The 25,288-nt window shown below is 39.5% G+C and overlaps 1 protein-coding gene across 1 annotated transcript in view; it reads right to left on the bottom strand.

Annotated features, from left to right (window-relative positions):
- CUNH8orf34 (chromosome unknown C8orf34 homolog) overlaps window positions 1–25,288 on the bottom strand; it is a 254,464-nt gene that overhangs the window by 195,408 nt on the left and 33,768 nt on the right. Inside the window, 4 exon segments of the mRNA XM_016152981.2 lie at window positions 1,756–1,784; window positions 6,291–6,419; window positions 12,777–12,908; window positions 17,880–18,027. Of these exon segments, the coding sequence (XP_016008467.2) occupies window positions 1,756–1,784; window positions 6,291–6,419; window positions 12,777–12,908; window positions 17,880–18,027 (438 nt within the window).

The raw sequence follows: 25,288 nt of genomic DNA on the forward strand, positions 1-25,288 counted from the left end.
GAGACCACACCTGCCACTTACTAAACTTGCTATCGTGGACAGCCATGATCCAGCTTTGCATGGAGTTAATGCAGACAGAAATTAAAATAATTTAAAAATATTGTGATGGTTTATTAAAGTGAATTCATATTTAAGAGTACATTCATAAATTTTATTTCTTAAGTAAATGTATCTTTCATGTATCTTTATGGTACAAAATTCAAACAGTACACTCCTGTTTAGAACAGAAAAATGGTAACAATCACTTTTACAAAAATAATATAGCTTAGACCTTATTGTTTGAAAACGTCATAATTATATGATCCCATTTGTTGTACACTATATTCTATCATTTTCTATCTGTGTATTTAGCTACCAAGCCAATTTCAATGTTTTCTGTTTGGTAAAGCACTTGGATCAATGTTTACCAAATACTGACAACTCAAAAGAATCCAAAAGAGGACTCTTGATGCAATGCCAACCTTCCAGATTTGCTCTTTCCTCAGTTTCTCTAATTTTGGTAAATGTCTCCACAGCTCACTTAGTTTCTCTCCCCCGCACACCTCAGAATCATCACTGGCTGTTCCCTTCCATGACACCCCACATCCACGCCGCCGCCAGCTCCCCTACTAAGACTCTACTGCTAAAACACAGTCCAATTCCTAATCTAATCACGCCCCTTCTCACCACTCTCGCAACTATTGCTCCAATGCAGGGCATCATCATATTCTCTCGGCATCTTAAAATTAAACCAAAGGTACTGAGTGAGGTTCACAAGAGTATAGCTTTGGGAAAGCACAAGTGAACTGTGTCTTCCACATCATCACCACCACCACCATCACCATCATCACCATCACCATCATCACCATCATCACCATCACCATCATCACCATCATCATCACCACCACCACCATCACCACCACCATCACCACCACCATCTCCACCATCACCGCCATCATCACCATCATCATCGCCATCATCACCATCATCACCATCATCACCATCATCACCATCACCACCATCACCACCATCATCACCATCACCATCATCACCACCACCACCACCACCACCATCACCATCATCACCATCATCATCGCCATCATCACCATCATCACCATCACCACCATCATCATCACCACCACCACCATCATCATCATCATCACCATCACCACCATCATCACCACCACCACCACCACCACCATCACCATCACCACCACCACCGCCACCACCACCATCATCACCATCATCATCACCATCACCATCATCACCACCACCACCATCATCATTCTCATCATCACCATCATCATCATCATCATCATCACCATCATCACCATCACCACCATCATCATCACCACCACCATCATCACCATCATCATCGCCATCATCACCATCACCATCATCACCATCATCATCACCATCATCACCATCACCATCACCACCACCACCACCATCATCATCATCATTGTCTGGATACAGGCAGAATCCAAATAGTTTACATGATACAACATTAGCTTTCATTTTTTGATGTAGTGATTCAGCGACTACAGTTTCGTCCAACCAAATGTAACAACTCTTGACTCGAAAGAATAGATGATATATAGTTCATGCAATAACATTCATAAAAAAAATTAAGCATATAATTTTGAAAGTTTTAAAATGTTAGTAGCAAATAAATTATATTTATACAATGGATGTTTCAGAAACTTTTTCATTTAGATGATGGATTAACATCTAAATTCTGTATGTTCTTTTCATTAGATGTATAGTTCAACTTACCTTATCGAGTTCATCTGAAATTGCAATACCTGGGATTCAAAAGAGATTTATAAAAAAAGTTTTAGAAACAATCTTTAATAATATAATGTTAAAAACAAAGACAAAAATTATATTGGTAAATCTAGTATATTTTCCATTTTTTTTTCTTTTTATTAGTGCTTCGAAATATTGTGAGACATCCTTTCTACTAATGAAAACAAACTAAGACTGTACATCGACTGTGACAGCACGAACTGCTGAAACAAGGCAAATGATGCGACAAAAACGAAACCAGTGCCGTCCTGCCGACAGGCTGTTAAATGCCGAGCTGATGAACAAAGGTGTCGTGAAGATGCTCTTTATGTTACGACGACGATGAAGCACGACTTGGCCCGTTACGATTTTGTTCCTGCTCGGGGACTGACTGAGACTCCGGGAGTGCTGGAGTATTAACGTGGGCTGGTGGTCGGAGACGATCTATTTTAATCCCCTTATTTCACGGATGAGGACGCAGCTGGACAGCGGGGTAGGAACCTGCCCGCAGTCCCTGAGCCTGACGGCGTCTGAAGCCAGCGGAGAAACGATCCCTCCTCACAGTTCTTCTCACCATCCACACACTCCTCGCCGCGTTTTAATCTAATTTCTGTCTTTACCATTCCACTAAAATTGTTCTAGGTCAGCAATGAACAAAGTTTTAGCCCTCACTGTGTCTTTCTGTGATGACAGATGCTGTTAAGCTCACTCTCCCTCTCGAGACGCTGTCCTCTCTTTTCTATGGTCCTGCTTTGTCTCCTTCAAATTTTCTTCCCTTGGGGTAAAGAGCCCTTTCCTGGAACGCCAAGGGTGTCTTGCTGAGCTGTTCTGTTCTTTTCACTCGACAGGCTCCCCTTGGGAATCTAAGCCATACCGCTGACATTTTTACACCTCTATGTGGTGATGACTAACAAATCTTTACCACCAGCACAGACTCCCCACCCCCCACCTAGCTGGTGAATTCCTAGGAGCATTTCAATCTTCATATGTCAAGCTAAGGATGTCATCCTCCCTTCCTCTCACTTCCTCCTTTTCTTGAAGAATGTTGTGCCTAGAGCTAACTCAGGCCCTGGAGCAGGGGTGGCCGGCCCTCAGGCTTGGGGCAGAGGGCGAATGGGATCTGGCGTCAAACCCCCATGTGGGATGGGCCAAGGGACAAGAAAAAGTCTGAAGCCTGAAGCCCAAGGGAAGAGAGAGAGGACAAAGGGGACTGAAGCTAGAGTTCAGCAGACTGTCACGTGCGAGAAAGATGAGCCAGGTTAGAAAAGAGAACCTGCAAGCACTCAGGAAATATGCTCGAGTGAGGATGCTCTCACCTGCTCAGCCGCAGAGCGTGTGTGGAGGGAACTTTACAGGCTCCTGTATCATCTCCGCCTCCACTTACCTAATCAATCGATTACATGCAAAGCAGTAAGTGGCACCCTGCTTCCCCTTGTAGATAAAACTAGAAACACAGCTGTATTCGAGACCCATTCTTCATAGCGACATTCTATAAAATTATTGTTTTTGGCAAAAGTTATTGCTAACTAAGAATTTTTATGTGTTACTTCACTAGAAGAGTGTAGCTACCACTCTGGGAATTATGGGTGACCCAAGCTTAACAATTACTCAAGGACTCGCTGTATGATGAAGGTAGCGCCTTAAATTCAGAGAGAGAAGGCTTCTGGGAGGAGAAGCATGGCCGCTGGCCAGGGCCGGCACCGCGTGCGTGTGGCGGACTCCAGGACATGATGGTATCGGACCAGGGGAGTGTACGTGACTCCGGTGACAGACCCCAGAGCTGTCAGAGTGCTTATAGACATTTCCAAAGTTCTGACGTAAGTTTGGGTTTAAAAAATATATAAAATTATAAAGGGTCACTTGGAATAACTCAGACTTTAAGATACTGTAGAAATTTTACAGGGTACCAAACATTTTACATCGCAGCCTACAGTAGATTTAAAATACATTATTCTGGTTTATAAAAGCCAAATATATCTTTTAAATGCTTAATTTTACATTTAATATGACAAAAATGTTCATTTCTGATATTAATTCAAGATTAGAACTGAATATATTATAATTAATAAATATTTAAAAGACAACCTATTTTAAGAGAGTGGATATATAAAACAAAATTATCTTTCTCATCCAAAGTCAAAAAACTTGGATATTAAGTAATGAAATAACCCGTGATTTTTTTTAACTTTTTGCATCAATGCCCTTAGCCCTTAGCAAAGTTATCTCATTACATTCTTAGAAAGTTATCAGTTGATCTTTAAATTTCTTTTATACTTCAGTTAGTGAACTCATTATTCACAAAGACAGCAATAGTATTTTGCCTACCTAGACCAGCTGAGAGTTAGCAAGCAAGGCAAAAAGTCTTTGAACAGTCAATTTTTGTCAAAAATTTTACATTTTTTAAACCCAAACAGAATGTGTACATCACTCACGAGCTAGCTCCCTGATCCTCTGTCCATTGCCCATCACTCTCCACTTTAAACCTTGGGAGCTGATTTGTATAGCCTAGAAATTTTACCAGTGAAAAATGGAGATGAAAAGTCACTATGAAAACATATTATAGTACTAAAAAGTAAAGGGTCCCGGAATAAAACTCAAACTAGGTACATAAGAAACTTGACTTGGGGAAGGAATTAGGCCTCCACCTCTGCCAGGTGTTCGGTCTTGCGTATTGTGTTCAGATACCTAGTGTTATATCTTCTTAACATTTACATATTTTGATGATTTTACCTATTAAATTATCTAAATAAATCTCCATTCTATTACATATAATTCCTTCTACTCCATAGTATCAATATTTAAGTTAACCGATGTATTTTTCACTTTCTGTTATTTCACTTTTAATCAGAGCTTAAACTAATTAAAAGCACTTGAAAGGATTTTGAAGAATCGCTTCTTCTCGGAAGCACGAAGCCCTAATGAGAACCGTCTATACTGAGGCGCCAGGAAATTCTCCCCGCTCCCTGAGAAGAGAGTCACTGTTTTCCGTCATTTCACTAACTCTTACAAGCCATCGTTTTTATAAAATATTTTTAAAGTTTATAGAAACTCGGAAGCAGCGGTAAATACAAAATATGCAAGAGAAAATGCAGTCAGAGGGTTGCTAAAACATAAGCAAAGACGGCGGAGTGCAGATTGCTATCATCGGTCGTGGAGCATCAGCATCTGTCCCCTAGTCTCCCGACGACTGGGCGTGTTTCCTTGGAAAAACCCTAGCTGGTGTTTTCACGTGAACTGCACCCTGCAGACCAGCGTCTGAATGGACTAAAGATATCCATGCTGTCGATGCCTCATTTCAGAGGAAACGGCCACAAGCACCGAAAGCATCCGGCTCGGTTGACACTGAAATTCCCACCACCCTCCCCGAAGCCAAGGGCTGTGCGACCAATGACATATGATAAGACACTGCTGCTCTTTTAGTTTATTTACTTACCTATCACTTACCTACCGATTTATTTTAAAGCATAATTCCTTCAAAAAAGTAAGCCTCAGACAAAGCCAAAGAAATTAAGTCTACAAATACCAAAGCATATATAATCTGATGTCAGAGGCCACACTCAGAGAAGCAGGTGGGTCTACAGCGGAGGAGGGGTGAGGGCAGGGCCTCAGAGAAGACAGATCAGGACGAGATGGAGCCAGAGGTGACGCTCGCCCGGCAAATCCCGCCCCCTCGTGCCCTGGCCGCTGAGCTCCCTGCAGCGGTGTCCAGGCGCAGGGCGGGCCTGCCGCAGGAGGCTCAAAATCCGGGCAGCAGATACGTGAAAAGCAGACTGTAGCACGTAAGTGTGTTCAGAGAAGAGCAGAGGAGCATGAGAAGCAAGGCAGCATTTATCGAATCGAAACATGTGATTGTGTACTCGCGTGACAACACGTGACCACATCTCAAAGTTTTCACTCGGAATATATCATTTTGACCTTCGCTCCTACCAGAAGAAAGACATGTGATCACGTCTCCCTGCTCTGGAGATGAGAGCGCTGAGGCTCATGGAGGTTTATGGATGCACTCGAGGCTAGTCATCTCACAGGCACAGCAAAACCTCTAACCTAGGCCCTTGGAACACAGAATCACTGCTTTTACCGAAACTATATTACACGGCACTGTGCTAGGCTCTGAGAGGATCCTACGAAGAACCTGGCCCAGTCCTATCTTTAAGAAGTCTACAAACGTTAAACACTCATAAAGGCAATAGGCATGTGTATTAATTAAGATGACACAAAACAACAAGGCTCGAAAAAGAAGAATGAGTAAGATGCTTTAGGTGTGCATGTGACCTCCGTAAGAGTGACCCTGGAGAGAAACAGGAGTCAAACAGCAGCTCCTTCTACTCTGTGTAAGCAGCCTTCCCACGGATCTGTGCTCTGTGCAAGATCAATCCTCATTCCCAAACTCACGCCCTCAGAACTCCTCGGTCTCTCACAGAATTAGAATGAGGATGCTGGAAATGGGTTCCTGGCAATGTTAATGAATGCTTTACTTTAATGTTGGTTAGGAATTTCAATTATAATCAAGTAACTAAACTTACTTCGAGAGAGATTCTCAAGGGCTTTTCCCAGCTTCTTGCTCTCTTGAAGGATGTGGTTCAATTCATCAAAATCACGGCTTTCTGGTTTAGTCCGCCAGATCCATTTAGAATGGTCTACTGACCTTGGCACTATGTTTAAAAAAAATGATTACTTCATGAGCATGCTACATAGTGATAAAAAAAAAAACTTACTATTTATTACTACATGAAAGACTGTGTCAAGATCAATGTACAGAATAAAAATGTTCATCTTGGAATGATTTTTTTGTGAGCAAATAGTGAGGAAGTGTTAAAGCTGAGTTTTAAGAAATGTTTTAAATGAAGAAGGGAAGTGTGACAGTGTTTACAGAAAAAAGAAAAGTCAGGTACAAATTTAAAACTAATAATTTCTATAATTTAGAGAAAAACATATAAGCAGAGTATATTTTGTACTATGATTAGAAGCTTAAAAATAACTACTAACTTCTTCATTAGCAATTAGGATATATTTCTAAGACATTCATGCTGTCTTCTGAAAAAAAAAAACAGAAGACTGAATACATATATTTACTTTCATTTCTCTCTAAATGTCAAATTCCCAGTAAAATTGTTATGGTAAAATATATATATATATTTTTTTTTTGGTCAAAGAATTAGTTGAACAAGGAGAGAAGACATTATTAGACAAGAAATAGTAACATATTTTATTGGAGGATGCAAAATAAATTGATGAGTAGTAAATGGATTTAGAAAGCTAGAGAATATTGAAATCTAATCCCCGAAAAGAGACATGCCCATAAAAGGGGACATTCAGACCATTTAAGCATTAAAACATCAAGCAAGGAGGACCAATGATGAAGTAATGAGGATATAAAAGCTTACTTGTTTTTCAGATTGGAAGAATTCAGTACATGCCCAGTATAATTCAAGGCATATCATCACAAAGTTTTACAACAGTGGCAATAAAGAAAAGATCTTAAAAGCTCTCGGGGACAAAAATAGCAAATTAAATTGCCATCAGACTTCTTGGTAGCAACACTGGGCCCCAGAAGACAAGGGAGAAATTCCTGCAAAAGTCTAACTAAGATTACTTCCAACTTAGAATTTTATACCCAACTAAAGGACCAATCGAGATACTTGTAAGGACTCAAAATCTATCTTGCAAGCACTCTACTTCAGAAAGCTCCTAGTTGGAGTGCTCTACCAAAACGAAAAGTGGAACAACTTGGGATTCGGGGAACCGGTGACCCGCCACAAGAAAAAGGAAAAGGGGTCCCCGGAATGGCACTGAAGGATGGGCCTCAGGAGACAGCTGAGAAAACTGCGAGAGACCAAGGAGCCAAGAATGGACCAAGAGGACAGAGGGCCACGTGAGAGAGGGCTCTAACAGTCTTCCGATGCGATGAAATACAAAATAAAATAAGACAGGAATTAGAACAACTTGATGGGAGTGTTTCATACTTTATGGCAGGGTTTGTTTGGTGAAGCATTAGTGATGCATACATAAAAAACAAAACAAAACAAGAAGTCAATTATTAATTCTAGAGACAAATTAATCAGTGGACACCTTATAGGTCTACTGTAAAAAAAGGCTAATTAATATAGTCATCCTAACACCAATGTAGAGTATATATTCAACCAACATTTGAAATACCTGCATGACTACAGTGTGAGGATGAGGTGGGGGCTGAGGTACAAAGCGCAGGTCTCAGAAAGAGGTCAAAAGTTAAGGCCTCACTCTAAAGTAAAAGAGAACCGTGTCAGTACCTTGTCTATTTAGATGCACAGACTTGTGCACCAGAAGAAACACCTGAAAGAGTCAAGTGTTTCCACATCAGAAGCAGAACAGGGGGGAAGAACACTGTTGCCTTGTAGCACGTTCTACTTTGCTTTTTAAACTACACATATCTTTGTTTTGATACAAATAATTTTTTAAATATTTATATAATAAGGCTATGGGAAAGGCAGACTATTAACATATTTTTTCGGCCACCTATTTAAAAAAGTAAGCTGGCAGTGTCTATTATAATAAAAAATATACTGCCCCACTGACTCGGCAATCTTATATCAGGTAAATTATAATAAATGAAAACATGTATTCTTATGCATTTACTACACAAGGCTGTTTATTTTCAGGAAGTGCAAGGTATTAATTTGTTTATTTCAGCAAATAGTTCATAGTGGCAAAACTCTGGAAATAATTTAATGTCTTTTAACGATGATCGATAAATTACGGCATATTGACACTATGCCTCAGTGTGCACTTATTAAAAAGTATAACTTAGATCTAAGTTTATTAGCATGGAGGTATGTCCACAATGCATTTCAAAATAATAAAAGTTACTTAATAAATAATAAAAATGAGTGTACAGTTTAAAGGCAGTTTTCTAAAGCAAATCAACTCAAGGCCTAGGGGAAAAAAACTCAAAAAATGAAGCAGACAAAACTATCCTATCCTTCAAAACACTTCTGTTAACCTTTATTGAATATCTTCTCTAATCTGTATCATTATCTAATTTTCCTAGCTATTACCATATACCAGCAAGATTTCTCTTTTTTAATGTTACAAAATAAGAGCATAGATTTTTTTTGAAGAATCGGTCTTCATCAATATTTCCAGATGACCACCAGACATGCTTAGCTGCCCATCCACCCCAGGCACTGAAGACCTACCATCTGAATCCATTGACATTAATAAGCCAGCAGAACTGCCTAGTCAATCCAGTGAATCCTGAGAAATTCTAAATTGTTGTTTAAGATGATTGAGCTTTGGAGAGGTTACATCAAGCACTACAGAGAACTGACACAACACGCAAGGATTTTCTTCAGCAAATTTCAAGAGAAACAAAGGAAAATTAAAAATATATATATATTGTAGCTTGTGGTGATTTGAAATACAATTGATATCCAATTTATCATGGGAACCAAATCTAGGGAAAACCAAAGCCATAGTATGATCGCGATCTAATTAAGTATACTAGGTGATTTCAAAGATGTTTTGGTAAATAATGGAAGGAGATCTTGAAGATAATCGGCCCAGGATACAGCCTTCAGATGAGAAAATCTCTAAAGGTTTCTGATGGTTTGAAAACCCTTACTTAGGCTATACTTAATCTTAAAACTCAGTGCTATAATTTAAACACGTTTTTAAAATATATCCTCAGGAGAAATGGAAAACAGCAGAACGGTATCAACAATGTAATACGACCCAGATGAGGTGACAGAATCTGAGGGCGGGAGTCTGTGACATCACCACGGCAAAGTCCATCCTTAGTGCAGGAGGATGCCCGACAGGCATCTTCAGACGGGCGTCTTCCCCTGGTCCCTACGAGACAGCTGCTCCACAGACCAGACTACTATATACTGAACAGGGCTAATTTTGAATAATTCTTTACTATATTAATCAAAGTCTGACTCACTGTGACTTCCACCAAAAATTTCTACCTATGCGTTAAAAATACATTTACTGTCTCCTCCAAATGAATTTACCAATAAAACTGCCAATATTTGATAAGAATATCTTATGTCTGTGATGATAAGAGATATTAGTCTCTTGTTTTCTTGTCCTGCAATGTCCTTGTTTTAATAGCAGGGCTATGGAGGCCTCATAAAATCAGTTGGAACACGTACTCTCTTTCTTCTCCATTTTGGGAAAGAATTGCATGCGGTATTACGTCCTCTTCAAAAATTTGGCATGAAGTTCTCTTTGTGAGAAACTGTTTCATGGTAAATTCAATTTTTAAGAATTTATATATGCACTTACATATTTCTATTTCTTGTTGAATCAGTTTTGGTAATTTCTATCTGTTAAGTAATTTATACTTCATCTAAGTTGTTAGTTTTATCAACAGTAATGCTCAAATTATTTCCTCATTTATCTTTTTAATGGCTTCAAAACCTGTAGTCTTTTCCCCTCTTTTACTAATAATATCTGTAATTGGGTTTTCTCTTTTCTTTTTTAAATCAGTCTTGCTAGGTTTTATCTATTATATTAATCTTTACAAATAACCGACTTATAGATTTATTGATTTTTTTTGGTACTGTTTATTTCAACTTGTTTATTTTTATCATTTTTTTCTCAACATATCCTTGTTTTAAGTCATTATTGTCTATATTCTTAAAGTAAAAGCTTAGATAACTGATTTTATGCCTTTTTGCCTCAATACAGGATTTTAAAGCTATAAATTTCCTCCTAAGCACTGCTTTATCTTCATCCTCCAAATTTTAATGTTTTGTTTTTCAAAATGTTGTCTAATTTCCTTTATGATTTTATTCTTAATTCATGGGTTACTTGGAAATGTGCTAAGTAGAAAGGTTTGTAAGAAATTTCTAGGTTTGTTATTATAACTTCTTTTCAATTTAACTCCATTTTGGCAGAAAACACACTCCACATAATTTCAATCATTTTTTGTGGTACAGCATATGGTCTATCTTGATGAAATAGTCCCTGTGGAATTGAAAATTATGCATATTTCAACTTCATTGAGTAGAGTGTTCTATAAACATCAAGGTGGTTGCTGGTGTTCAAATCTTCTGCATCCACACTCATTTTTTGGTTTCTTTATTCTGTCTGTATCTCCTTTTAGTTCTGTAAACTTTTCCCTGCACATCACTGGGAACTTTGTTATTGGGTCCTCTGTATCTCCAGTATACCCTTCATCTTGAATTCTACTTGGTCTGACAGTACACAACCATTACGGTTTCTCTGTGTTTAGTATTTTAAACTGTCTGTGTTTTTATGTTCTAAATGTGTCTCCTAACAATTAATACTTTTTATCTAGTATTAAAATCCTTGCTTTTTAACTGAGATGTTCAGTACCTTTACATTTACTATAATTATTAACTCGTTTGTACTTAAGCCTACATCTTAGCATTTAATTTCTATTATTCCAATCAAGTTTTTTATTTGTCTGTTCCTCTTTTCCTGTCTTTGTTTGGTAGGATGAATCATACTTCCATTTTAGCATCCTATTTTCACTCATCTTCTGACTTTTTAGTTATGTCTTTTTATGTTTTTTAGTAATGCTTTACATGTTATAGTATGCATCTTTAATGCATCTTTAATGAATAGTATATATTCAAAAGATATTCCATTACTTCAGGAACAATTTAATATATTTTGACAATATATTTCCAATTAATAAAGTAGGTCACCTGAACAGAAAGAGATCTATCATCAGATGCCAGACCACCATCAACATTCCATGGCTTGGCAGCATCCTGTAGTGGCAAAGGCTCTGCAGAATGAGGAGCCTTGAGGATTTGACCCTCAAGTCGACAAGATCCAGGACTGACCCCTTTATAAGTAGTAAGTCTCTAAGGTTATGGATTATCATTGGGGGTGTGTGAAGCAAAGTGGTAGAGAGGATGAAATGGGGCGGGGGATGGGGGGGAGGGGAAGGAGGGAGGCAGGGAGAAGAGAGAGTAAAGACTGACCAAAGATGGAAAGGGAACTGTGAGATGAGGCTTGATTCATTTCTTCATTCATTCATTTAAATAATTATTAATTGAGCCAGGTACCGTGTTGAACTTTACTGGGGATATGGTTGTGAACAACACGTGCAAATTTTTAATTTATATATTCAAAAAATGTTGAGATCTAATTTTATAAACTAAACTGGTTTATAAGAACATTTGAAGTTTTTAATACTTCGCATAATTCTCACAAAAATTTTGTGATTGGCACAACACTCTTTACAAGTACCACTATATAAACTTAACAGTTCATTTCAGTTTCATAAATGACCCAAATTCAGATTCCAGTTCGCACATGATAGCTTTGCATAAGTTTCGAATATTTGCTACTCTTTTCCCTGTTGAAATTAAAATTAAAAATCTCTCTCTGTAACAAGTGCAAGACGCCAATGTGTAATAACTGCTTTCAAGCTCTCCCGCCTTCCAAGAACGGACTGCTACGGGCTGCTAAGCCATTCGGCGCGTTTGCACGTGCGGGGAGGCAGCAGAGCGCTGAGGTGACCCTATGGCCAGCAAGGCGGCAGGAAGGAGAAGGGACATTGACAGAGAAAGGGCACTCATCGTGCAAACAGAAAGATCCAGGCTTCGGTAATAAGAAATGGGCAGGACTTCAGAGAGATCATGGGTGAAGAATTTTATAAAATTTCGTTGACGTTTAAATACAAACCTCCTTGCTTTCTCTCTCAAAGATTTGGTTTGCTCTCGCGTACTTTATTAAACATAGGGCTGGTGATGCTTGGAATATGACACAATGCTGCCACTGATCATGAGAGGCGAGGAGACGCCAGGCAACTTAAACTCTTAAAAGATCACACTCGAAAAGGTCTCAGTCAATTACACAGGCTTAAGAGTATGAATGAGGAGACATAAATAAAGCTCGATGTTAACACTGACATGAATATGAAATTAATTTGTATTAACGGCCAGAAATACTGGATTCAAAGTTCGGGTTCAATTCTTACCTTTTCTTCATTTTGTTAATAACACAGACTTACAGACACTAAGTAATTCCTGAATGACAAACTTCCTTACATGATCTGGATTCTGGTGACGGTGGAGAAATATTACACACAGCAAGGTCACTTTTTGACTTTTTTGGCTTCTTTGCATTGAATTGCCAGGGCTTATCGAAGTTTCTGAAATCCCTTCTTGTTCCTTTAAGTTCTGTTAAAACAAAACAAAACAAAACAAATATATACACACACACACACACACACATATACATATATGTTAATAAGCGATTTCACAATTGATGAAAAACTAAATGTATGGAGTCATCAGATATACTCAGCAAAACATATAGGTCACCTTATATAAAAAATAATGCTAATATCCAAAAGTATTTCTTGCTTAATTTCCCCTGTAAATTTTAGTTTTGAATTTGATATGAATCAGCTTCTATATTAATATAATTGAGATCATGTTAAAATATGAAATTACTTGAAAGGCTTTTTAGGCATGGATTATGATTACTTAAAATAACATTCCTTAAATGATCTTATAGAATAAAACATCGCATTCTGTTGTAAATAAAAACAATTTAACATTTAAGTAAAATTTACGCGCTGATGTTAGCTCATCCATTATTCACTACGACATATAAAACCAATGATATTCAACTAAATTTCGGCACTCATTTTTTTCCACTTCTCCATTCAAAAAAGATCAATTCAAGCAACCTTGTTGAAGGTTACGGTTCCCCTTCAAAAGTGGTCAATGTCATACCAACACCCAAAATAAATTATCTTTCCAAGAGATGATCTTAGAAAGTTTCCCTTTGTCTTCTTGTTTAAGAAGACAGATTCTTCTTAAGGACAGTTTCCTTCTGTCTTCTTGGTTATGTTTACAAGTTTTCAAATCATTCTAGCTTTATGAATGATTCATACACCTTTCTCTGGCCACCCACTTATAAATACTAAATAGACATCACGATACACTATGTGGGTTCCTCAAATGTTCATAAGGTTGCACTTAATGAGCTGTAATCTAATTTTTCTACCTCCAAAAGCAGCATAAATAGTCTAAAAACATAGGAAGAGAAACAGTGGTCTATGTTCTGCCAGAAGCCAGGAGGTATTTCAATAGATAGGATTCAGACAAAAGATGGACCAATCAGAAAAACATTGAAAGACTTCCAGACATCCACAATTCTTGCCCCTATCTCAGAGTTATCTCCTTATGCTGTTTCACGATCTCTCAGAATTTTTCTTTCTATATCCATCCTAGGACCACAATTTCTTCTAATGCAATATAGTTAAAGGAATAAAGAATCTCGTTTATAAAATATAGCATCTTATGGTACAAATAAAAACTAAAAGGAGCCAGAAGGGAATGATACATTTGATTTTGTGGCTTTTTTAATTCTCCACTACTGGCAAGAAAAATCAATCACTTTAATTAAAATAGCCTAGCAATAATATCACTCTTATTTAGTTCACTGAAAAGAGATAAGATACAGAAAGTCACTCATCAGTTTAGCAGAGACCCACAAGATTGAAATGAGACTAGACATCTTAGTAGCAGCCACGATTTCTTGTTTCTTCAACAATTTTTTAAAGAATTCAAAAAGATCCATGCTATATATTAAGGGGACAAATAAGAGCTCACCCACACATTTACTGATAAACCTAAAACTAGATGAAATACTCCTTATTTAAATTTAAATATATAGAAAAAAATATCACTTTAAGAAAAAAATTCAATATAAAAAACAAGAATGTAATGTTCAAGATACAGAGGAAATTCATAGTTTTAGAAAAGATTTACCATGAAAAACCTTCAAATTTTAGAATGTGACTAATTTATCTCCTCGATAAAAATAGACAGAAAATGGATTCTACGAAACAAAGAGAAATGGGAGACGCTATAGGCTAACCAAATCAACGATAAAAATACAACCACAGACATGACTCAAAATAGCAGACGAGGAAACACTGACAGGAAACGGAAATGCGATATCAACATTTACATTTGTGTTCAAAGCCAGAAAGAGAAAACTGATACTGCAGAAAATTGAATCAGTGACATAGAGAACACACTTGACAAATAAGTCTCCCTAGAAGTTAGTCAATAAAGAAAGGCAAATGCAGTGTGGAATGAAATGAGAGACATGAAAAACGGTAACAAACACTCAATTTACACATAGTTGATTTTCCTGAAGAAGAAATCTAAACAAATATGATAGAAGCAACAAGCAAGAACACAAGAAAACTGTTCTAGGCTTAAGGCCTGGATTTGCCGACTGTAAGGATTCTCTGCATATAATGACAAGTTAGAAAAACAAACACACGCCTAGATGTATTTCATAAAACTTCTGAATATCAAAAAAAAAAAAGCAAAAAGTATTTAAGAAGAATAATTAGAATATCTAAAAAGAAATAAAACTGAAGCTGCTCTCAGGTTTCTCCTCAACAATATGAAATGACAGACTTTTGAAAGGTTTTACACCCATATACTTTGAACACAAGAAGTCCAGGTTTAAACTGGCATTGTTTACTGCCACCCGAATTAAAATTTCTCCAGCTACATTCACACCAAAGGGTCATGCTAGGCTCTCCTTCTCCCCCTTTTGTCATACTCTTCCCTCCAAAATTTTTCCCCTTTACTCTCTGGAACATTGATCATCCTGCAGTAAACAATTACTCTTCCACCCTCAAATCCGGGCTTTCACATCTTCAGGGCCACCTCCCCCTTCCCACCAGAGCCCAGTCCCCTGCCGCTTCTGGAAAGGAGGGCGTGCATCCCTCTGCGTGGCCCTGGCCACAGGCTGGACCCTCCCTGTCCACCAACAATAGGCTGAGAGCCCCTCCCGTCTTGTGGCTCATGCTGCCATCCACGCCACCTGCCACGCTTCATTACGGCCATCCTCCTGCCCCGGGCCACTCTCGCAGCTCGCTCAGACCTTGGCACTGTCTCCCTTGACCTGTCAACAACTTGGGTAAAACCCTGGCAAGTGACCTCCTTGGACAAACCATGTGTTAAGCCTCGCACTTCCTGGTCCCTGACTCTGAAGAGCTCCACTTACCCGGTGCTTAAGGCACTCTGAAACCGAGGCCACCCTCGGGACCTTCTCATCACCTGGAGTCATTCCAGCTCCCAAGTGCAGCTGTCCTCCTGCACCTCTCACACCTTCGCCACACCTGCACTGATGCTGGCCTCCGACAGGCCTTTAGCTCTCCGATTTGCTTTTACGTCTAAACCTTTTCCGTTCCTTGCTCACTACCCTCTCGGGCCAGACCATGTGCTTTGATCACTTGCACGATTTGCTTACAGAAGTCCTCAACTCCTCTGCAAAACTGTTCTTCCACCCCCCACCTGGACCGCGGCGCGACCACAATCCTGTCAGTTACTCTGTGTTCTCTGCTCCCCTCCTCTGATGGCACTTCTGGGCGCCATCAGGGAAAAATCGCCATCTTGCTAATGATTTCCACGATTGATTCATTCGTTCACCTCCAAAGAGGCCCCAGAACTGCTTGACGGTCTTTTCTCATCTTCCTTTTTCTAACCCTTTTTTCCTTTCTCTTGGTGACTTTTCACAACCGGCATCACTCACTTTGATCTTCCCTAGCCTTGTGTCCTCAGCAAACCACCTCTCTTCCTAATAAACACACAAAATTCTGGCATCACACGTGGTTTCCCACCGGCCTTCTCCCAGGCTCCTCACTCGGCCTACGAGTTCGACCGCTTCTTCCGTCCTTTTTGACTCCCGTGGTTTTAATGATTCTGTGCATGGTACCGAACATCTCATCAGTGACTCCTGCCTTGACCTATCCCCAGAATTTTAGACTCATACTAACTGCCTGGCAGAATTATCCACTAAAATGGCCCACAGAAATTCAAGTTCATCAGAAGGACTGGACTTATTGTCCTTCGTAAATTTAGTCTTGTGTTCCCATCTTGCTTTATGAAACAAGCACTTATGCCTTTACACAAGTACGCAATCTGGGAGTCATAATAATCTCCTCCCCTCTTTCGCCCTCTCTAAGCAGTGAGTCATTACGTACTTGTGCTACTCAGAATTCTAAGATGGTCCCCACGATTTTGTCCCCGAATGTTATGCCTTATATAATTCTTTCCCCTCGAATGTAGACAGGATGTTGGATTTGCTTTGACTAAGAGAATATGGTAAAGGTGATGGGAGGTCAAAACTCCAAATACGTTATGTTGTAGAGGACTCCATCGTATTAAACGTGAATAAGAGACATTCTCTTGCTGGTCTTAAAGAAGAAAGCGGCCATGATGTGAGAGAGCCATGTGACAAGAAACTGTAGGTGGCGTCTAGAAGTTGAGAGCAATCCCAGGGCTGAAATCCAGCGAGAAAACAGGGACCTAAGTCTTTCAGCTGCCAGGAAGTTAATTCTGCCAACGACCCAAATGAGCCGGCAAGCAGGTTCTTGCTTATTCCAGAGTCTGGGACAGAATGCAGCCTAGGTAGGACCTTGATTCCCAGACTTGTGAGATCCACCAAAGGATCTAGTTAAATCGCGTACAGACTTCTGATCCATGGGAACTGTGAGACGCTAGACGCATGCTGATTACAGCTGCAGAGTTTTACATATGACTCTCTCTCCAGAAACTATAATTGATAAATATGGGCTAACGTGAGCTCCGCTGGGCTCATAAATGTTCACCTTAACATCTTTGTACCTACAAACACCAGAGTCCATACCTGTACGCTTTTGCTACTTAGAATCTACATGCGAAAAAGCAAGGCCAGGAAAAACCAAGAGTCCCCTCTCTTGTATGTCCAAAGCTCATTACCCTAGGTTCTTTGATGTGGCAAAGGAGCTATAAGCATTTAACTCAAATCTTTCAAAAAAAGAAGAAAAAAAAATAATAAGACTTAGAATAATTAGCTTGAATTCATACATAATGAAATCTTTCCATGAAAATCTGAACCTTATTTCTATTAAAATTTGATATACAAAGTCTCATATTTTCAAACATAACACATAACAATATATTCAAATTCAAAAATATTTTACGACAAATTTGAACGTATAGGTGAAGTCGCAGCTCAAAACATTAAACTTTAGGTAACTACCCAGATATATCTCATTATAATCACAAAGACTTTTGTAAAGTTTTACATTAAATGTTATCAAATACAACTGTAAAATATAGTTTTTCATTTACCTGATGTCTCACTTTCTGCCCAGAGAGCTGCAGATCCAGATAAAGTTCTTTGAAGCTGCCCACGATTTCCTTGTTTAGACTGAAGATGATCAATGAGAAATGGGATCGGCTGCTCCGGGGTTTCGGTTATTAACTTGGTCATTAATTCCTGAAGGCAGAACAGAGCATACATTTACATCTAACCATAACGATGAACACTCGCATAGCACTGACTGCTGCTGGGTACTGCTCTGTCTTACATACACCAACTAATTTAATTCTGATAGCAGTCTTCTCAGGCAGATACAAGTTATTATCCTCATTTTGAGGAGACTGAAATGTAGAAAAGTAAATTATCTGTGTTACACAGTAAACACATGGCAAAGCCAAGATGTGTACATTTATTTTTATTTTTATAACCGTAATTGGTCAAAGATACTATAAATTTAATCTGAATTCTTTTAAAAATTATAGTCTATGAATTTAAAATTTAGGATTACTATTTTGAGAGATGTCATTATAAGCTACAGTTTTGATCAAACTCATCATATATCTTACATACCAATGTTATTTTTTCTTCTTAACCACATATAAATAGCCCCAAATGAAAAAAAAAAAAATTGTGTTGGAATGAAAGAAACAAGTCAGAGAATCACAAAAACCAGAAAGTGTCTTAAACTGGCCTCCAAACTTAACAATTTTCTTTCTCCAAAAACCCTGATGGATACTCATTCTTTCTTCTTTTTCTTAATAAGTTAAGCAATGGAGATTTCTCTACCTGCCAAACAAGCTGCTCCATTTAAATTGGGCATAAATCTGACTAAGGGTAATGTCTACACATTGTTTTTGTTTGTTTGTTTGTTTGTTTGTTTGTTTGTTTTGGGGGGTTTTTATGCCAGTCAGAAACAGCAAGGAGCAAGCTCCAATTTGTGGTCAGCTAGAAGGCCTGGATTGTTCTCATATGAACCACTGCCAAGCCACAGAGCTATTATTTTGTGCTCTGAAGGGCGTCTGTGAACTCGCATGTACCACTTTACATTCCTATCAGTTACATTTCATTTTGTTGGATTTAGCTCAAAATTCTACTTTGTGAATTATCATTTTAAGTTCAGGATCTGTGAGAGGCACTGGTCCTTGTGATTAGGCCGAAAGATAAGACACTCGAGTGCTAACAGAAGGGGTACTGGAAATAAATTTCCCATTCCACTGTCTTTTTTGTTGGTAGCCTATTGCCTCTGCCTTGAATGCTCTTCCCTCAGATGTTCACATTGCTGGTTCGTCGTCATTTGTCTCCCGTGATACCTTCTTAGATACCAGTCTTCGGAAATCTTTATCATTTCGTTATTTCTTCACAGCATTTAGTACTCTCCAGAACCATCTCATTTAATACCTGCTCATTTGTTTTCCACTCCTTCCTTCCCTACTAGAGCACCAAGAGCAAGGACTGCCCTAGTGTGGTTTCTATCCCCTTCCTAGAGCCTGGAACTCTACCGAACTCATAGGTGGTGCTGAACGAATGAATGAATGCTCGGCTTATAGACTGCAGGTAAATATTAGTAACTAAAGTCCCCCATTGTCCTAATAAACAATAATTAAAACATCCATAGATTTCTTAGGCCAGCAAAATATATTCTTCTAATCTCCTATATAAGAAACTACTTGCGTGATATCTCAGAGATACTTGTTGATATTTATAATAGTCTAAAAACACAGATTTAACTGTGTAGGGGCTGAATGTAATTTGTAGACAACAAGCTTCCAAGGTGATCTTAGAGACATAGAAAACATAATTCAAGGTATGTAAGAAATGTGCAGATAGAGCTGGAAGTAAAAGGAGCAAAGGAAGTCTACCACAAATACACTGTGAAGAAAAAGATTTATCAGACAAATGTAGTACTTTAATAGTCTGAAAAACAGGTAAGCAAAAACCCATTGACATGGGGCTTATTTCTACTATTTAAAATATCTATTATTATAGTCATAACTAAAGAGGTGATTCCTCTATTGTGGTAAAGTATTGCAGGGTTCAATGAAACCCCAATTATACATCAGCAGAATGCAATTTAAAACATTTTGTAGAAGAGATGAGTTATGTTCTATTAAATTCATTGCACATTATGAAAGCTATGAAAAAAATGAGAGAAAAATAAATAGAAGGATTGTCTAGATTACTCTTGTCACAGAGAGCTGGGCACACAGACAGAACAAGATCAGGTCAGACAACAGGGTTTTAAAGCCACACTCTCTATCCTGAAACCTTTTAAGATTTCATGTACTTTTCATATTTACCTTCCAAATTACATGGAAAGTTTGTATGGCTATTTTTCCTCCTTTTAACATTGTCTTTAGAAGATGAATAGAGTCATAACATAATCAATTTCTTAAAATATCATCAGTCTAATAACTAATTTTGGGTATCCTTATATTCCATTAATGAATATAGAAAGTAAAGATAGGACAAATCCAGACATAAGCAAAATGAAAACAGTTAATGTTTGCAGTAGGGTATGCTGGGCATCTTGTGTGGGCAAGAGTCTAGTTTTAGATCATAGCTGCCCCTTGAACAACCCGGGTTTGAATGCTTGGGTCCACTTACACACAGCCTTTTTCCATCATAGTAAAGTTTTGAATGAATCTAAAGTTATATGGGGATTTTTGACTGGGGAGCAGTGTGTCCCTAACCCCTGCCCCGCCCCCCGCTTTGCTCCAGGCTCAACTGTACTCTAAGGAGAATCACCCCAGCACCCCCTCAGTCCCTGTATCCCCTGGCATTAAAACATGAATGATTCTGAGCACTCGCACTTGACAGAAACCTCTTTCTCAGGCGTGAAAATTTAAATCTTTAGGTTTGCAAAGACGCTCCTAGCAACAAAAAGATTGATTCCCCCACAATTCTCCCGGACACACACGAGGATTTATACACAGAGACAGCACTGAGGGGCCGCTGGATTGAGATGAGCGGACTGGTGCAGCTGGGATACCAGGCCGGAGACAGAAACCCAACCGCACGAAGTTTCGCAGTCTTATCATTCTCCATTAGGAAAAAAGTGTTCTAGAATATCAAGCCGGGGTCCCGGATGGAGGCTGAACACCATTCGGGAATGTTCTGTGCTTTTGGGAAGGCAGAGGGGGCTCACCTACAATTCTTAACCATGACTGCAACCGCTGTGACATGAAATTCTCTAGGCGCCAGAACCTGACCAAGGTGGAAACTCTGCGCCTGAGCATCTGCCGCGTGGGGGGCCACCTGTCCGCCGCGCTGGGCCTCGGCGAGCAGAACTTGCGGCGCGCGCCGCCGGCAGGTGGCGTCGCCCTTGATGGCGGCACAGCGCAGGCGCAGACCCAGGCGCAGGCGCACTATTACCGCCCCCAGAAACACAAGGAGACGTTCTAGGACGTAATAAAACTGGGAAAAGGAAGGGATGGAGGAAAGGTTTAGGTATCACATGAAGCCAGATTTACTCTTGGTTAAAATGGCTCATAGTTTCCACCAACTGCTATTAAAACTGCAGTTCAAAAGTACAAAAGATAGCTCTGATCAGCCCAAGCAAGCTCTGATCAGCCCAAGCAGAATGTGTTAATAAATGTTTGAATAACATTATGAATACAATCCTAGGTAATGCTGATCCCACTGTATTAAATCAGGTGTTTATAAGTGCAGCCCTCTGCAGGATTCTTGAGGGTGGGAAACATGTCTTAGACATTTTTGTCTCCCAAGATCAAAGAACATATTGCTCTTGGCACATTTGCTAAAAGAATGAACAAATGAATAAATTATGTCAGTAGCATTACTAAAAACCTTCTGTACTGCATATTACCTGCAAATACACACACACACATATGTATATGTATGTATATGTACATATATACATAGATGCCATGGCATTCAAAACTATCTAGAAACTGTTCCCAACTTGCAGGTTCATCTCTTATGCTCTAGACTCTACAGATAGCAAAGGTTCTCTTGATACATCTTTCCCTTTGTAATCTCTCATTTCAAAGTAAACAAGACTGATATGGTTCAAGGTTTAGGGCGTTTACATTCTTTTAAACGGTTAGGCAATAAACAAATAATCAAATTAATAAATAAAACATAGATTTTGGAAACCTCTATGGAAAAAGAAGGTGGTGTAACATATGAGGGAAAAATGGGAGTGGTGTATATATGACATAAGGTGATCCAGAAAGCCTCTATAAGGAGGTGGCATTTGATCGGAGACCTGAGGGTAAAACTAGAACCAGACATTCAAAAAGCTAGCATTCCGGGCAGACAGGACAGTAAATGTGAAGTCTCCTGGGCACTGAAGAGCTTCATACATTCTCAAGAGCTATAAAAATGTCAGTAGGGATGAAATAGTGTGTGAGCTGAAGAGGTAGACAGATGCCAGACCTCGCAGAGCCCTGTCAGCTAAGGCGTAGAGTCTGATTATTGCTTTAAATGGAATGCAAAGCCAACAAATGCTGCTAAGGAAGGGAGTGGAATTGATTTATCCTTCTAAAAGATGTTCTCCGACCACTATATAAAGGTCAAAGGAGGAAGCCGGAAGAACTGTTCAAAGACCACTGAACCGCGGCGGTGGTGTAATCAGGGGGCAAAGCAGTGGCTTCACTGTATAGAGTTCAGAAGTGGACCTGACTTGGGGAAGGAGTAGGTAAAAGCAGCCTGAAGAATGAATCACCTAGGTGTTGGGTTTGAATGAATGAGCTGATGATACTTGTGCCATTCATGATGATATAGAACAATGAACAAGAAATGCTTTAGGTGTGGGAGACCAAGTGTTCCAATCTGGGCATGATAATAGGAGCCAGACAGATGAGATACAATAGTACTTACAGTAATTTTTAAATTAGTATCTTAATGTTTCCTTTAGACTCTCGATGATCCTATTTATTTGGTCAGCAGATATGTACCGAGCACCCACTACTTGCCAGGCACTACTTGCCAGAACAAAACAGAAAAAGGCATCCTGCTCCGCAGTTGCCGGTGTGGGGCCGCAGATTTCCTCTTCACTTTGCTTTGATTATCCCCATAAGGCAGGAGGGTTCGACAGCAGAAACAGTGGATGGGAGATGAGGACTAGGAGCTTTGAGCAAAGGGAAACAGATGTACAATAGTGACATCGGAGTGTATGTGCACGACGGGACTAGGAACGTGATGATTGACTGTCTGGCCAAATCAGAACTGTGGTCACAAATTTAAAGCAAGACGAGTTAGTGGGATAGTGTGTTTTCCTCCCAGCCACGTTCAGTTGCACAGGGGTAGGCGCAAAAGAGGTCACAATTTATATGTAGGCAGGATTATGCTTTAGCTTATTGAGTTGGATGAACTGAGAGAGGACAAGGCACTTAAGAGTACATGCAAGGAGACAACCACAGTGACTGGCCACAGATCCCAGGATCTAAGCTGGACAGGAAGCCGAGTGAGGACATCAAGGAGGTAAAGGACAAGGAAGAGGTGGCAGGGTTAATGAACTGGATGTCCAGGTAGGGTCAAAGAAAAGCTGGAGTTGGGATGCTAGAGGCAGTGAGCCTGAAGGGGAGGAAAAGATGGGCAGAGAAGGATGCCTGGAAGCAAGGCTGCGGAGAAGCTGCAGTTATCAGTGGCAGCGATACGAGCGGCTGAGGCAGGAAATCAGCTAAAAATCATTGGTTGGGACGAGTTCGATAAAGACACCAGGATGATGGGAAGGTCATCTACACATGCATGAAAATGGACAAGAATGAACACAGGTGTGGTATCAGAGAGTGTGGCAATAATTCGGAATTAAAGTTATCGAGGAATACAGGGGAACCACCCAGGGGTCTGCAGAGAAAAGTAACAATGAGAGGTAATGGCAACGTAATCTGAAGACATGAAGTTGAAAGATAGGACTATTTTAAAAATATCTTTTAAATCTGGCAAGTCTAAAATATCTGAGTACTAATCTTCTTTATTAGAAATATTTCCTCAGCTAGAAACACCATACTGTTACTATTAAAATCCTAAATTATAGGATATTACATTAATATTTGAATTTACATATTCATTTTCAATGACTAGTACCTAATGTGCAGAACACTAAATCAATGTACAAAAAAGTTAACTGATAAGACATTTAATACTAAGCCTACATTAAAGTAAAAGTCATGGCATTCGGCAGAAACAAATTCTTGCATAAATTAATTTGGCAGCATGCTGGCATTATATATTTCCTATGGCTCTTGAAAAGTAAAAGCATATTGATGTTACCAGTAATTGCTGGTAATATGTTTCTAATTTACAACATCTAATACCCTCATTCATAGAAGATATGTTCTAAACTCTGTTTATATACACTTTCTATAAGGTTTTGTAGCATTATGTATGTTTTGATAACAAGCAGACGTCATGTGCTTAAGACCAAAATTCCTTAACGAACAATACATAGTTTCCACAAACCCTCAGTTTCCACAAACCCTCACTGCATCTGACTGAGCTCAGTGCAGCTGGCAAACCGCAAGGTGATTCAGAAAGATTCACAATCATTCACTAGAGTCGACTTTCCGCTGAGGCAATGAAAAATCTTGCCAGCTGTTTTCAAGGCTATTTTACACATGAAATATGCTGTGTATGCTTATATATTTTTACTTGACCAGAAATATTTTCCTTCAACACTAAATCCAGACCACATATACTATATGGAAGCCATGTGGTTCTGTGACATTCGCACGACAAGTTAAATACCTGTGGTTCTTGCGTAGTCTAGTGAAATGATCTTACACACCTACACATTAACTAGTCCTTCCCTCATGCCCCTTCCCTCATGCCCCAAAGTCCTATTAAAATAACAGAAAAGATATTATTTATAGAAACACAATGGCAAGAAAAAACAAGAGAGGGCGCCATCGAGGGCTAGAGATTTTGAGAAACTCTGGAAGCAGGTGGGGTAAGACTAACAGTTACATCAAAGCAGGGGACGCTACCGCTCAAGACGAGAAGAAGGTTCCACCGTTCTCAGGGAGCCAAAGAGGATATTCAAATAAAGCAGAAAACCAGAGGCCAAGGAGACACCAGCAGTGCAGTGCGTTCAAGAGCCGCGTTCTGAACAGCTGGGCTGGTGGGAACCGGCCCCCTCTCCTGAGAGGTGCTGGCGACGGCTGAAGCTCAGCACGCTGAGTCAGGCTGGAGAACTCTTGTCCCATGCCATCTGTTTGAGAACGTCTCCAGGAACAGCGTTGGACCCCAAGAAGCTGCAGCGCAGACCTGGAGGTAACACTGGACTGCACACCTCACGGAAGGTGGGCACAGACGCCCGGGAGGATCACCAGGAGACCTCCTACCCCCAGAGCGAAGCCCCCCCGGCTGGGCGCTGTGGCTTCTGCTGATGTGGCATGCGAGGAAGTCCAGCCATAACCTCTATAAGCCGACTTAGGAAAAAAACTGAGCCAAGAAGAAATAGAGCTATTTCAGG

This window comes from Rousettus aegyptiacus, unplaced genomic scaffold, assembly GCF_014176215.1.
Source record: "Rousettus aegyptiacus isolate mRouAeg1 unplaced genomic scaffold, mRouAeg1.p scaffold_m13_p_15, whole genome shotgun sequence".
Taxonomy (NCBI): domain Eukaryota; kingdom Metazoa; phylum Chordata; class Mammalia; order Chiroptera; family Pteropodidae; genus Rousettus; species Rousettus aegyptiacus.